Source organism: Enoplosus armatus, chromosome 6 (genome assembly GCF_043641665.1).
Source record: "Enoplosus armatus isolate fEnoArm2 chromosome 6, fEnoArm2.hap1, whole genome shotgun sequence".
In the NCBI taxonomy this organism is placed as follows: Eukaryota; Metazoa; Chordata; class Actinopteri; order Centrarchiformes; family Enoplosidae; genus Enoplosus; species Enoplosus armatus.
The window spans coordinates 20,426,415-20,441,127 of NC_092185.1; the positions used below are offsets into that span (position 1 = coordinate 20,426,415).

The 14,713-nt window shown below is 42.1% G+C and overlaps 1 protein-coding gene across 1 annotated transcript in view; it reads right to left on the minus strand.

The window, feature by feature from the left end:
* Positions 1 to 11,092, minus strand: part of LOC139287017 (solute carrier family 66 member 2) — a 41,971-nt gene extending 30,879 nt beyond the window's left edge. Inside the window, exons 1-2 of the mRNA XM_070907976.1 lie at positions 10,884 to 11,092; positions 10,239 to 10,372 (exon numbers count right to left, since the gene is read on the minus strand). Of these exons, the coding sequence (XP_070764077.1) occupies positions 10,239 to 10,372; positions 10,884 to 11,092 (343 nt within the window). The remainder of the gene's footprint in view (positions 1 to 10,238; positions 10,373 to 10,883) is intronic.
* Between the last annotated feature and the right edge of the window lie 3,621 nt (positions 11,093 to 14,713).

Below are 14,713 nucleotides of genomic sequence, written 5' to 3' on the forward strand. Positions count from 1 at the left end.
TTTTTTAAAGTTCGACTATCGCTCATTCCCTCTGATCGAGCCCGATCAGACCACAACACACTGAGCAACGAAGCCGTGAGAGAGTGAAGGAGGAGAGGTTGAGGCCGATCTCATTTCACTCCAACTCAATGAGGGAATAATGAGCTTAAATCTCCCAGGGATCTGTGTTTATCATGTCGCCTCCCTGACATTGTGGAGTCAAGGACTAATCTGCATTAACCCTCCAAGAATCGCATACGTCGCAGGACAAATTTGCTCACCTTACATGCTTCGCTGGAGGAATTTTACGGACATTCCTATGTGGTATCAAGATGCCACTACAACCTCAGCTCGGTGAGCATCTAAAAACAACTTCTACAGTCTAGAAGAGGTACAGCATGTCCATAATAGCAGTTTTGTGGTGAACTACTTAATGCATTTGAGTCCTAAACATAATTTGTCTTTGTGGTGTGATTCTCTTCGGTTTCATCTTCTGGCCTGACAGAAAAGCTGCAAACCTCTAAACACTAAAAGATGTTTGCTTCCTCTCTGAAGATGAGAAAATAATATTGCAAAAATGTGAGGAAGACGAAGGAGGGAAAAGGGTAAAATCAAGACAATGAAGAGACAATGGACATAAATAACTAAAGAGACTATAATGTTGAACAGGAAGATAATCAACCAACTAGGAGCTGAAGGATCTTTTCTGCCACTATAGTTTTCACTTGCTGCAGGGAGCCATCAGCCACTACCACTGCCCTGACAAGAAAACCACAACAATACATCACTGTATAATGTCCTCGATAGGGGTAATGCACTTTGGGAATCTGTATTTAATATGGTTCTTGGTGTGTGGCTTTAATAATCGAGCAAGCCACCAGCCACAGTGCAGGCTGCAGTTTGTTTCCACAGTCTAGCACAGCTGCTAGCAAAAACACAGAGGTCATCAACTGTGAGGAGAAAAGGGCAGAAAAAAAAAAAAAAAAAAAAAGAGAACGAAGAAGTGTTTTCATTTTACCCTCAACATGTGAGAAAACTGCTGACAAAGAAGGTCAAACAATGTTAATACGGGTAGTTCGTCATTTAAAAGCAGCAAGGCTTAGACAAAAATTGTAAATTATACCTTCAGCCAGGGCAAACGAGGACAGGGAGCTAATCTCCTCCATCACCTGAAAAGCACATAGGCTATAAAACCGCAGTCAAAACCACAGCGTCCAACGTGATAATATCCTGCAGTTAGCAATAGTGGAGGGTGGCCTAAACAACAATCAATACTTATTAGAAAAAGAATAGTTATTATTACTACATCATTACTCTATCAAATCAAAACTTAATGTTACTATAAGTTAATGTATAAGCTAACGTGGATGTTTTCAGTCGTTTGTAGTAGCAAATCATGTAAGTTTTGACAATCAATTAATCATTTAAGTGATTTATTAAGTAAAAATTCTGCTTTTGTGCTGTTTTATATATCATTTTAAATGTAACATGTTGGGGACTTGGATTGCAGGTTGGAAAAAACAAAGTATTTGATGACACCACCCAGCACTCTGGGAACTCCCAATGGACATTTTCCCCTATTTTCTGACATTTTATAGATGTTCGATAATGAAAACAATCTAGGTTGCAGCCCTAGCCGTGTATTAAATGTTCATGCTCAGCTAGATTTTTTTATTTGTAGTAACTTAAAATATGTGTCTTTGTGTCAAACAAAGCTTCTGGTTTCTTCAAGCTTTAGTGAGTATCAGGATACTTGTCAAATACTATAGCAGGATTATTTATACATATAGTGATAACTAATCATAGAACATTTATGGTGATAATATTTTTTGTCATATCAAATATCTGCCACTCTGAACAAGCTGAGGATGGTTTTCATCCCCTTAACAGGCACTCAGAAGGTATTGACTTTATGTCCAGTTAGCGGGCATCTGGCCGGCCTGATATATGGATGTCTTTATCGACATCATATAAACACACAAACACACACATATAATCTGGTACCCATAAACAGTTATGCAACATGCCATGAGACTCCCACACGCACTTAGATATAGTACACACACATAACAGATGGGTACACATACCCTAGCATCCAGTCTTTTCTCTCACACACACACACACACACACACACACACACACACACACACACACACACACACACACACACGCACACACACACACACGTCAGGTTATATGGCGGAGATGGATGGTGATAGATGGTGTCTGTTTGTCAGGGCATCTCTCTGGTGCTGGTCTAATGAGGTGACACACTGTCCTGACTGACACAACCAGTTCAGCCAGGTCAAAGACACGTTCATGAATTACTAACCCACATCCATAAATAACCACAAGGTATCGGGGCAGACCATCAGAGAGAGGCTCAGAAATTTTCTCAATATCAAAATGTTTCCATTAGAGAGCCAAGAGCAAGTTTCTATTCTGGTTGATGTGACCTTTTCTCAACCAGGTGGGTCAATTAGGAGCACATTCAGATTCACACTTACCGTGAAATGTCTGATGAAAAGTATCTCCATTAAATCATTTTCTAAAACAAGTACTTGATATTTGTGCTAATGCCTCCTCCTGAAACTGACTGATCAGGAGATTCTGGGTGAATGTTAAATTAGATGTCACCCATTGAATTCACGAGTCATAAAAGGACAGCAGTGTTTTTCATGTTAACAACAAATAAACTATATTTAACTATGTCATATTCTTTAAAGCATACCATTGTTTTACATTGTTTCCCACCTTATAGGCAGCCTTTCAGAATCAGAAATACTTTATTGATCCCCGGGGGGAAATTATACAGTTACAGGTGCTCCCATTCAAGAGTAGAAAGTAGCATAAATTTAGAAATAAGAGTATGTACAAAATAAGAAATAGAAAATAAAAAATATACAAATTGACAATATTTAAGTGAAAAATAAAAGTAAAAAAATATATACAACAACAATGTATATATATGTATATATATGTAATGCACTCGTGACATTTAAAGAATAAATAATGAGGTAGTATATGACAGGTGAAATAAGTCCAGAATCAGTTATTCTGAGTGTCTGACACTCAGAGGGAGGAGTTGAACAGTTTGATGGCCTCCACCCCCACAACGTCACTGGCCTTCCGGATCAGTTTGTTGAGTCTGTTGGAGTCCGCCACCCTCAGCCTGCTGCCCCAGCATACAACAGCATAGAGAATAGCACTGGCCACCACAGGCTCATAGAACATCCTCAGCATAGTCCGGCGGACGTTGAAGAAAAAAGGACGGCTCTGGCCCTTCTTGTGGAGGGCATTAGTGTTCTTCGCCCAGTCCAGTTTCCCAGTCAATGTGGACTCCCAGGTACTTGTAATACTCTACAATGTCCACACTGACCCCCCGGATGGAAACAGGGGTCATCGGCACCTTGGTCCTCCTCAGATCAACAGTCAGTTCCTTTGTCTTTGTCACGTTGAGCTGCAGATGGTTCTTCTCGCACCATGTGACAAAGTTGTCCACAGCAGCCCTGTTCTCCTCCTCATCACCCTTACTGATACATCCAACTATTGCTGAGTCATCAGAAACCCTCTGAAGATGGCAGGTCTCAGTGCAGTAGCTGAAGTCCATGGTGTAGATGGTGAAGAGGAAGGGGGAGAGGACAGTCCCCTGCGGGGCCCCGGTGTTGCTGTCTGACACACAGTGTCGTAAGTACACATACTGTGGTCTGCCAGTCAGGTAGCTGACAATCCAGGACACGAGGGGGGGCATCCACCTGCATCGCCGCCAGCTTCTCACCCAGTAGAGCCGGACGGGTGGTGTTGAATGCACTGGAGAAGTCAAAAAACATGACTCTCACAGTGCTCGCCGGCTTATCCAGGTGGGCGTAGACACAGTTGAGCAGGTAGATGATGGCATCCTCAACTCCAAGTCGGGACTGATAGGCGAACTGAAAGGGGTCCAAGTGTGGCTTGACCATGGGCCGGAGCTGCTCCAGGACGAGTCTCTCCAGGGTCCTCATGATGTGGGAAGTCAGAGCCACGGGTTTGTAGTCCTTGGAGCCACCAGGACGCGGCAGGTCCCTTCCCTTTCAGTCCCTGCATACCCACACAGATGTTTTCCGTTATTTTGGCTGATTACACCTCTGCTCAGGTTGAAGCTGGGCCCAGTCTGTACACCGTCCTGAGAAGAGGTCTAATCAGGGGAAAGTGAAAACACCTGTGTGGGTGTGCAAGGGCTTTAAAGATCTTTAAAAGTTTTTTAGTCAAAACTTTTGAATTATGAAAAGTCCTGATTGGTGTGTTTATGTGCTTGTAAATGAATAGAATGCGCAAGTTATATGCTCAAACATCAGATCCTTGCACATCAATTACCAGAGTAGCTAGGGTAAAAATAAGAATATTAAACAAATGTAGGTAGATGACAAAATGGCCTGTGTAAAAACAAGCAAAGTTTTCCCCTGAAGGGTAGACAAAAGTAATAATGTACAATGAGGTATGGAGCACAACACCAGGACAAAAAAAACACGTCTTTTTCACAGCAGACATTGTTGTTGCAGTAGGAACAGCACTACTAATTACTAATAACATTAACAATGGCTCTGTTCTATTCAAGTCTCCCAGTAAGCTGTGACAAAGACCCAGCATGCAGAACACCAGGATCCTGAAACTGAAGCAGCTACAAGGATTTCATCCGTCATTCGTTTTGGTTTAAGTATTATAGTATGTATTACACGTTTGAGGATATCAGATGTATTCCTCACAGTTATATAATTCATTTCAAGACATGAGAACAACAAACAGCCCTTGAGGGCCACATGGCCGCCTTAGCCATCAGACAGTTTTAATATCCACCAACATGCCACCGCTCCTACTGCCAAATGCATCACTCACTCACACACACACACGGCAAAACACTGAGAGGGAAAAACAGCTTCAACATCCAAAAGGTAATTACAAGACTTATCTTTGGTTTAAGGAAATGTTTTGACATTGCGGCTCTTCTGTGAGCTTCTGTGAAGACTTACAAGCCAAAAAAATGATCTCCACAATACTCCCTCTGAGGCATTTTATTTCATTTCCATTTTTTAAACATTCTGCACAAGTAATCCAATATGCTCGACTGCTAATAAAGTACTTCTCACCTACTGGACTTCATTTGACTTGCTAATTAAACTTTGCTGTTATCAGGGGTTTAATTAAACACACTTGACGTTGAAAGTAAGCAGAACACTTTGCTGTGTGTTGTAGTATATGTAAATGCAATTGGTCGGCTTGTGCAGTGTCTGTCTTTGTGTCAGCGTGAGTGAGCGTGTGTGTGTGTGTGTGTGTTACGCCTGATTCGTCCCACTGCCGTGCTGCCAGAGACTTGCAGATAAGGGTGAGTGGCAGAGTCATCATACTCTGCACTGCACCATTCAGTAATTACCTTACTGTGACAGCATATAGGGTCAAAGTCAGAAACAAATGCATCACGCATACATGCAAGACTCACCATTACAGCCTCTGCAAGGAAACTTCAGCCCAAATATTTGTCTTCAAATGCTGTCAAAAGTCACATATCAATCTGAGGAAACACTTTCATCTTCAAAGTGGTACACTGACTCAGTGGTGTAATGTGGACAGTAGCGGCCTCGAGACTCGGAAGTTAAAGGGTGAAGTTTGGGTGCACTCTGGTCAAATATGTGAGTTGGAAATGAAAAGTGAAATATTCAGCTTTCCCTCACCATCAAGTTGACTTTGAGAAAAAAGAAAGTACTCTGCCCCCAGCAGTAGTTATGTGTCTATTGATGCAGTAATTTATTTAAAAGGGAAAACTCCAAATCAAATAAGTTGGTCCTCAATGGATTTTCAGCTGTAAGACAGTCTGCATGACTCAAGTTAGTTTCCACTGCTCAGCACACAGAGGAGAACTGGTGTGAATGTACGAGGCAATAAGTTCCTGGAAAATACCGTACGTGATCACTTGTTCTTGCCTGGGTAAATTAAAGTGGAATGAAAGTTCATTTTGCAACATAACAGGGAAATAATTAGCCACCGACTGAGCACACATTCTCTAAAACAATTCCTATCACGCGCCCAATGTCTGCTCTGTCTAACCTCTCCCGAAAGAGGTTATCTTGAACAAATTGCCATAGCTTTCACCACTTCAGTGCTAACAGTTTTAAGGATGACATCGGGGTCAACTATCAGCTATCAAGAGTCCCATCTCTTCCTGTGTTTATGGTCTGGCAAGCTCTCGCTGGCTCCCACAAACAGGGTGGTAAATTGCAATTGCGGCTAGGCGAGAGCTGAGAGTGTTGGCTGGTTAAAAGTGTGTGTGTGTGTGGGGGGGGATTAAAGACTATAAACTGCATGCACAGGTTACAAATGTGTTGAAGTAGTCAGGTTGTGCTTTGCCTAATCCAACCAGTAGAGGAGGATGTTGTTCTACTCTTTAATGGATTTCAAATGAAATTCTGGTGGCTCAAATCAAGTCAATTTTATTTATTTAGCAAAAAACAACAACTTAATTTCTGACACTTAAATAATTCACAGAACACTATGTAAGCAATAACAATGTCCTCATTTGGCCTTACTCTGTTTCCCTTGTCCTTGCACTTTCTATCCTCACTTTTTCAAAGTTACTTCCCACTTTCATTACACCAAGCCTGACACTTAGCCTGAGGTCACATTTGCCTTTGAACATATTCTCTCCCCTCGCCCCCCTATCGGCCTCCAAATCCCTGTATCATAAGGCCAGGACTGTTAATGTGGCACCCTGGGGCAGCCACTGGAAGTCACTGCAAAGTCATAACTCTGAGTCAGCTCAGTGTAGAGACCATTACAAAGACTCGGCGGATGAAGCACATGGGCTCCAATTTTAGTCTATAAGTCACTAAAATTGTACTTTCATTTGGCTCATAATCCAAAAGCCACATTCTTTAGAGATTCTAACATCTACCTTACAGTCAATTCATTTTCAACATATTTTCACTAGCTTGTATGAGTTTTACCTCTATTGGTGGTTATGTGAAGAATAACGTTGTAGTGGGCTCTGTAACAATACTGACAACCACCAAAAACAGCGTCTGTTTTTGCTGACCTTTCATTCTGCAGTTACAGCACCATCGCCAGATTAAGGCAGCATTGAGAGCGACCACTTCTATGTGAACGTCAACAACAAAAACAGCTATGTACGGTGTGTATATGTGTGTTCAAAGGTACAGTATGTGAGGTGATTATATGCAGATCAGTTCCAGTCAGACTGTGGTACTGAGTCAGAATGCAATACATATGCAAGAAGAAAAGTCTTGTTGACATCATGATAACATCATTGCTGCCGTTCTTGCACGGCTAACAAGAAAACAGTAGACATAAAATACCTCACCAACACATAAGAGTACAACAACATAACAAGCCCAACACAACAGTTCTTTCCTAGGAGGTTCATGGAGGTTTTTCCTAGGTTTGTTTGCTTCTTTGTGGACCACTCTCCTTTCAGCCGTGCTAACATGGCTCCACCTGTACATTGTTCTCCATTTTCCCTGCACATATCAGAAAAGGATCCAGCATTGTTTCCTGGCAACAAAGGTACACACCTACACCTTGTTGAGACGTAAACATACCGTGGATGGAAACAGCTGTTAACAAGTATGAAAGCAGAGCAGCAGGTTTGGGGCAAAGGGGACAATGAAACTCAGCCTGGGACTCAAACAAACAAATAAACCCATTTTAAGCGCATTGAACTTGTGTCAAAGCATTTAGCAACACTGCAACAATGCATAGCCAGCTGCATTTTGTAGAAACAGCTTGGTTGGAGCCCACATGAATCAAAGCAGGATGCCAGATTTCTTGAGCAGCACATTGAACACCCATAGGTGATATAAAGAAGAGAATTTAACAGACATGTATTACTAAAATATGGACAACACCATAATATACACACATGGCAAGAGATGTCTTCACAAGTATGGAAGAAGGAAACCAGAACAGGTGGAGGCTGCGGGGAGTCAGAATGTAACAGATACAGGAATCAGCACCATAACTAGAAGCTGCACATACAAGTGACAAGTCGTCCATTTCAACTTTTCTTTCAGTTTGTGTTTGTCCTGTGTGTGTGTATTTGTGTGTGTGTGTGTGTGTGTGTGTGTGTGTGTGTGTGTGTGTGTGTGTGTCTTTCAGAACTGGAAAATTAGGTCAGTAAGTAGGGAACAGGTGCTGGCAGACGGACGACGGGATCATAGATGACCCGGGTATGGCACACGTGGACTTCAGTCTCTAACGTCCCTTCTAAAAGGAGACATTAGGGACATTAGGGGAAGGAAGAGGAGGAGACGAGGTGGGAGCAGATGAAACAGCAACAGAAGGACAGAAAGAAGAGAGAGGACAGAAGAAGAACAGTGGAGGAAGGTGGGAAAAAAAAGAAGGGAGGTGGAAGAAGAGAAAGCTAAAGAGCAGAGAGGGGTGCTGGGTGGATAACAAAGAAATGGCAAGAAAGAGAGCTCAGCATGAAAGATCTTCAAAAATAGTTAGAAATCATGCCAACATGCATCTTGGGGAGAATAAACTACTTTACATAGAGATGACCCTGATCTGTTGGAAAGACTTAGCGATGGATGGTGGGATGGAGGGAGGAGCGGACAGTTGGGACGAAAGGCTGTTCTGATCTATTCTTGGGCTGACCCCACCATCCCCCACCGTACCCGCGCTCTGTGAAACCGGACCTCAGGCCTGCTCTCCGGAGAGGGGGCCCTTGATGTAAGAGGGTGGTAATGCTGCGTTTTAGTAACCGGGGTTATAACGGACAAACTCATGTGCGAAGATCTGATCACTTTTAATCAATCATCTCTCTGTATCTGACCCTGTTTAACATAGAGCATGACTTGCAGGCAGACTCATCGTCCAATGTATGCACGACGTGTAGAAATCAGAGAGAAAGCACATAGATACAAAGCCTATGAAAATCATCCACCCTCAGAGAAAACAAGCAATCCACCACCAGTCCTCATAAATTATTATATTCGCCATGAAAAAGTTTAAGCGTGGGCCTTAATAAAAAAAAAAAAAGGGCTCACGATGAGTAATACACCAGCTCTTTGCTGAGACAAGAGAAGCACAGATGCCTAAGATAGCGGTGATCATTACTCTCATGTCCAAACACCAAGGCAATCTGTAGTTCCTCAATCAAAACTCACTTCAGACTAATCGCCACTGACAGTGACACAAATAGGCACACATTCTGTTTTACTTAGATAGATAGATAGATAGATAGATATATTTCCCTCCTTACAAACATAAAACCAAACGCTTATCATAATTTATGTCTTGAATAACGCATTCTGCTCTGCATGATGCAGAGTCTTACAAGATCCCGTCATTCAATTTCACTTCATACGCTGTTATCTAATAAAAATTGCACTTAGATTGAATTTCTGTCAGTCCCTTTGCAAAAGCAATCAATTCGAGTGTCTGTAAAAAAACACAATTACCCATAAAACACCAAACCCTATAAAGAGTGACCCTGAAAATAATCTTGGATGGGCTCCATCTCTTTGCACTCGCAGACATGACACACACACACACACACACACACACAATACACAGTAGATGCTAATACTGGTCTGCTTAATCTTAGCCCTCTCCAGCCCCTCTCCAGTTCTCCCTTACCCTGCACCGAATCCTCACCCACTTCCTCCACACACACACACACACACACACACACACACACACACACACACACACACACACACACACACACACACACACACACAGTCATGCCCAGAATAGACTAATCTCATGTGTGACAGTATAGCAACTAACACATCTATAGGACATTTGTGCTTTGCCTTGCACTTTCTTACATATCCTAATATCTGATGCCATTGTTTTTGTCACCCTTCAGGCTTCACCATAACCAGTGTACAGCAGCATCCGTTTTAATTTCTAAACGCAAGGAGCCTAAAGTGACTACTCAATCAAGAATAAGGCAAATGAATACCAGATTGGTGGTGAATAAGTGGGTGTCAGAGGTAAGGAATTTTGCAAACAGCAGCCTTGCCATCTAAGCTTTTCCAATGGCCCCCTCTTTTGGCAAGAAGTAGGAGTTGAAGCACTTGACGTCTAAACTGCTGACACAGACAAGTGGTAGGCTGGATATGTCGTTTGCTACCCCTGAAACAATTTGCAATTTCTATACATACATGACAGCAATTATGTTGTTGATGTCAGTTTTAATTGCATTGTTAATTATGACTGTTGTCAGCCAAGATGTCAGGTTTTGCGGACAGAAAGCTGGCTACCTGAGAGTCGGTGTTGCTTGGTGCTCACTCGGTTGGTATTTTGGACCGTGCAGCAGAGGTGGAGCATGGCAAACATGGTGAAGATCATCACCACGCTCTGGAGCAGCAGGGTGACCTCAAACTGCTTCCCTATCCTGCAAGGATGCAACCAAAACACCAACACAGAGTTTATATAAGAGAGAACGTATAGAGTACAATCCAAAAATACAGTATAGACAAGAATTCAATACGGTATTTGCAATAAAAGTAATAACAACAAATAAACACCACAGTTAACGCATAGGAGAATATGCTGTAAGTAGCACAGAAAGACCTTACACATAATACAATATTCTAAAGAATCTATTCAATTCCCTCTTCTGTCCCTCAAATCAGAACAATGACCTGTGCTCCCTGATGTGTAAAACAATTTGAGAAGAAGCCTCAAAGTGAACTGTACATGGCTCAAATGATATAATCAATCTCATTTTATTCTGTGATTCTATTCCTATTCCATTCAATTTCTGACACCAAGACTGATCTGAGGAATGACCTTGTAAATGGCTCGTGCCTTCATAAGGGCAAAGAGCAATATGGTAAACAGAAAAAAATCTGAAAGAATCAAAAACTCATATGAAAACACAAGCCGTTCCCTCTTGTCCTCACCAGAAGAAGATGCGTAGGATGTTGGCTATGAGCAGCACCAGGCAGACTCTGGTGGAGAAGCCATCGCTGTTGCTGCTCCTGTGGATCTCCTGGTACTGTGGCACATAGGGCAGGGCTCCCCCAAACACCATGAGGCAGGACGCCAGCCAGGTCAGCAGTGTCCACGAGCCCTCCATGTCCTCCTCCTGCAGAACTGCCTCTGCATCCATCACGCCGAGAGACAGTCAGGGGTGTCCAGAGGGTCTAGAGGTTGCACCTGGGAGGCAGCAAAAAGACAGGTCACTGTCAAAATAAAGGGAGTTCAGCAGAGTTATCACTGATGGATGTTGTGAGGTAGCCAGAGGTCAATAACAGTAACATTCCCCAAGAGCCCAACAGCGGTAAAACGTATTAAGCTGATTTGATTTAAATGCCTTAGTTATGTGTGCACCAGTTTTTTTTTTTTTTTATCTGTTTGAAACGTCTGTCCATGCTGACTGCACAATACTCGCTCTCACCACAAAACAAATCTAATTAAAGCGAGACAATGGCCATGCTCGGCCAAATGCATGCAAACTGAAACATATCGTTAGAGAAAAGAAAATTGATATGAAACATTAGACCAACAGGCCTTTTTGACTGTAGACAATTTGACATGAACACATGCACAAGCAAAGGAAAAGCACAGGTGTGAATAATAAAATGAGTGATGGCTGAATTCCATTTAGCTCCTTTGGTTTCAGGGTGCTGGTTTTGTGCATGCTGACTCACTGTCACAGCTTACTGGGTACTTGAATACAACGGAGCCATCGTTAATGTTATTAGTAACACCTGTGCTTTTCTTACTATGACAAGTCAAAATGTCTGCTGTGTTTCTTTAGATGGTAAAAATCAGAGAGTCCACACTAGAGAACATTTATAAGCTCATCAACTGCTAATATGCACAGCAGCAGTAAACTACCATGTGAGTATAGCGGGACAATAGAAGAATAGAAACTGTAGCTACTGTACATAGTTTTCTACATCAACATCTTTTAATGTTTTTAGGTTGAGCACATCTGTATTTCCTTTTTCCTACATTCTGTTAAGATTACCAGCTTTTGGCAAACGAGTAGGAAAAATGAATTTTGCTTACTGACTGATAAATCTGTCAAAACATTACGTTTTTTTGATTATTATTTGTTTTATTCATTTGGTAGAACATTTGGCAATTAAATTAGCTTTGCTTCTATATTTTTTATTTATTTATGGAGCAAATGATTAAGTAATTAAATAATAGTGAACTTCTCACTATTCCAGAGCTCCACCTCTCTGTCTGCTGATATGAACTGATATGAAAACCTTTTTATTGTAGTCAATTATATTGGTGTATATTGCAGGCAGAGAGTAAGCAGAGTAGTTATTTTATTATAGAATGATTGAGTAATCATATCATTTTAATTAGTATGTTATTATACTGTGCGGGACACACCTGGACCATGCAAATTACTTTTTTACATAGACATGAGCAGTAATGCAGGCTCACACATTTACAGAATGGTACAGATGTGTGTTTTATGAATTAGCAGCCACAAAGCCAGATGGGGATGACAGGTGGGGAATTAAAGTCAAAGACTTGGAAATGCCCCAAAAGGTTAGATAGCCAATAGCCAGTGAAGGAAGAGATGAGGTGTGCTGGTTGGGAGGTCAGTATTAGCTGCCACAGTGTGGAGATAACAAGTCAAAATGCGTCCACACAGTTAAACATATTATTACCAAGTTGTCCTGTCTGCATTTCAGCTAGTTCAGGTACGTGAGTGCTCTAATCCTTAAAATAGTGGTATTGTCAACGGGCATTCTTGAGGGGATAATAACATCAATTGCTAAAGGGACAAGGTTTGTAACTCCCTCTTTCTCCAGAGCTCCCGACAGAGCAAATAGAGTGATTCATTACATTTCAGACAATGTGATTTTCAAATGCTGATAAACAGCTCCTTAGAAATAGAAATGAAATGTGGACATGTTTGATGTAAGAGCCAGTATGTTGCTGTGTACACAAAACCATGACCTACAAATTCTGTAGTACAAGTACAGGAAATTGGTGTGGCAGGATTCTTGTGTGACTGTATGAGTATTCTTGTGGCAGTGTAATAATAACAAAATCACTTAACACTATGATTTTCATTGTCAAATCTAACACAGGGGGCCAGCATCAATATAAACTCCTCCTGTCAGCTGACAGGTCACTCAGTATAGCTTAGAGAGCCAGTCAACACTGGGTCACCACACTAAGAAGTACTTTAGACATGACAAAATAAAAAACCTCATCAACAGGTTCTCTGGTGCCAACTTTTTTAATCACAATCAGGGTAAGATTGCTGATAATAAGCTATTTCAAAGCAACAGCAGATGCAGCTGTACTTGGAGTGCCAAGATTCATTCACAAGATGAGCGGGGTCTGATTACTCATTAGACATCTGTTATTTCACATAACTCAGCTGTAAATGAGGACATAAGCACGTCAATACTCCAGCCAAGACCTCGCTGCTCTGAGAGATAGAGCCAGGTGGATGGATGGTACAGCAAAGGTTATCTACACGTCAGTGTGTGTCTCCCAGTAACTCCTGTACAGCACTTAAAAAAGGTTTAGATTATTAGCAATGAAAGTGGATGCAAAATTGCAAAGCAACCCTTGAACACGATCCATAAAAATGTCTTTTTAACAGGTTTCCCGCAGTTAAACATTACTCAGGAATTTAACAATCCAAGACGTCTTCAGCGATTTTCCCTCTGCCGAGTGCGAGTAAACATCGCGCCATAGTCGCCTGCGAGGCATTCGTATGTGTTGTGATCAGAAACAGCTGAACATTAAACAACAACAGACTGAAAACAAAAAAGGGAAGTCTCCCTCACTTCGTGACATCCGTTTTTTGGCCACCTTTAGTAACAGAACAAGCCCTGTTGTGTAAGCAAAGCATAGCTTCATGGGGTTGGGTCACTAACATGCCTGAACATACGGACATCAATTTTGGGCTACTGGGCAACTACAGCAGCAGCACGCAAATACACCGCTACTACACCGTCTGGTGACACTGTTACAAGTCCATATTAGTAGACAGAGTAGGTTTATCGTGGGTTATGTCGAATTCACCACTCTGAGCAAAACAGTTCTCTGAAACCCCAAAACAAGCGTCCTCTGAGAAAGTCTGCGTCTTGCTCTGAAAATGTAACTTTAGCTTTTAAAAAAGCGCGCTCACAACATGCACGACGCCCGCCGGCCTACTCGTGTATCTCCTCATCACGAATGTAATTCCTGTTTAAGAGGCAGACTTTAAAATTCAACCGTTCATAGGTAAACCAGGGACAACTTCCAACTCTACTCACCAGTCGCCTTCATTCACTTCCCCTCACCTTATCAAACCACCAACCCGCACACACACACACACGCTCTCACACACACACCCACACACACAAATATTTCAGCGTCAAAACACAGAGTCCCCTCACTTCTCTGGCAGCTCCAACTTTCAAATCCCAACTCCTAAACAAGAGGGGAGGACAGGCGTGCACGCGCAGGCTGGAACATACACGCGCGCAGACACATACACTGTTGTTCAGTGTTATTTGCAGACCTACCAAATTCCAGCATTAAACATGCGGGTCGTTGGGACACTTAATGGGATGCAGACTAACTCCGATAAACGAATGCTTTGAATTAGTGCCGTTTAGGGTCTCCTCGATGGGTAAAACTACTAATTACTGTACATGCTGTCCATTCAAAACTCAATGTTCCACATTACTTAGCACCGTCACACAGCTCTCGCGAGACTCTCTGTGTTGTGGAACAGCTGACTGTGCGGTGGGTGGTGCGA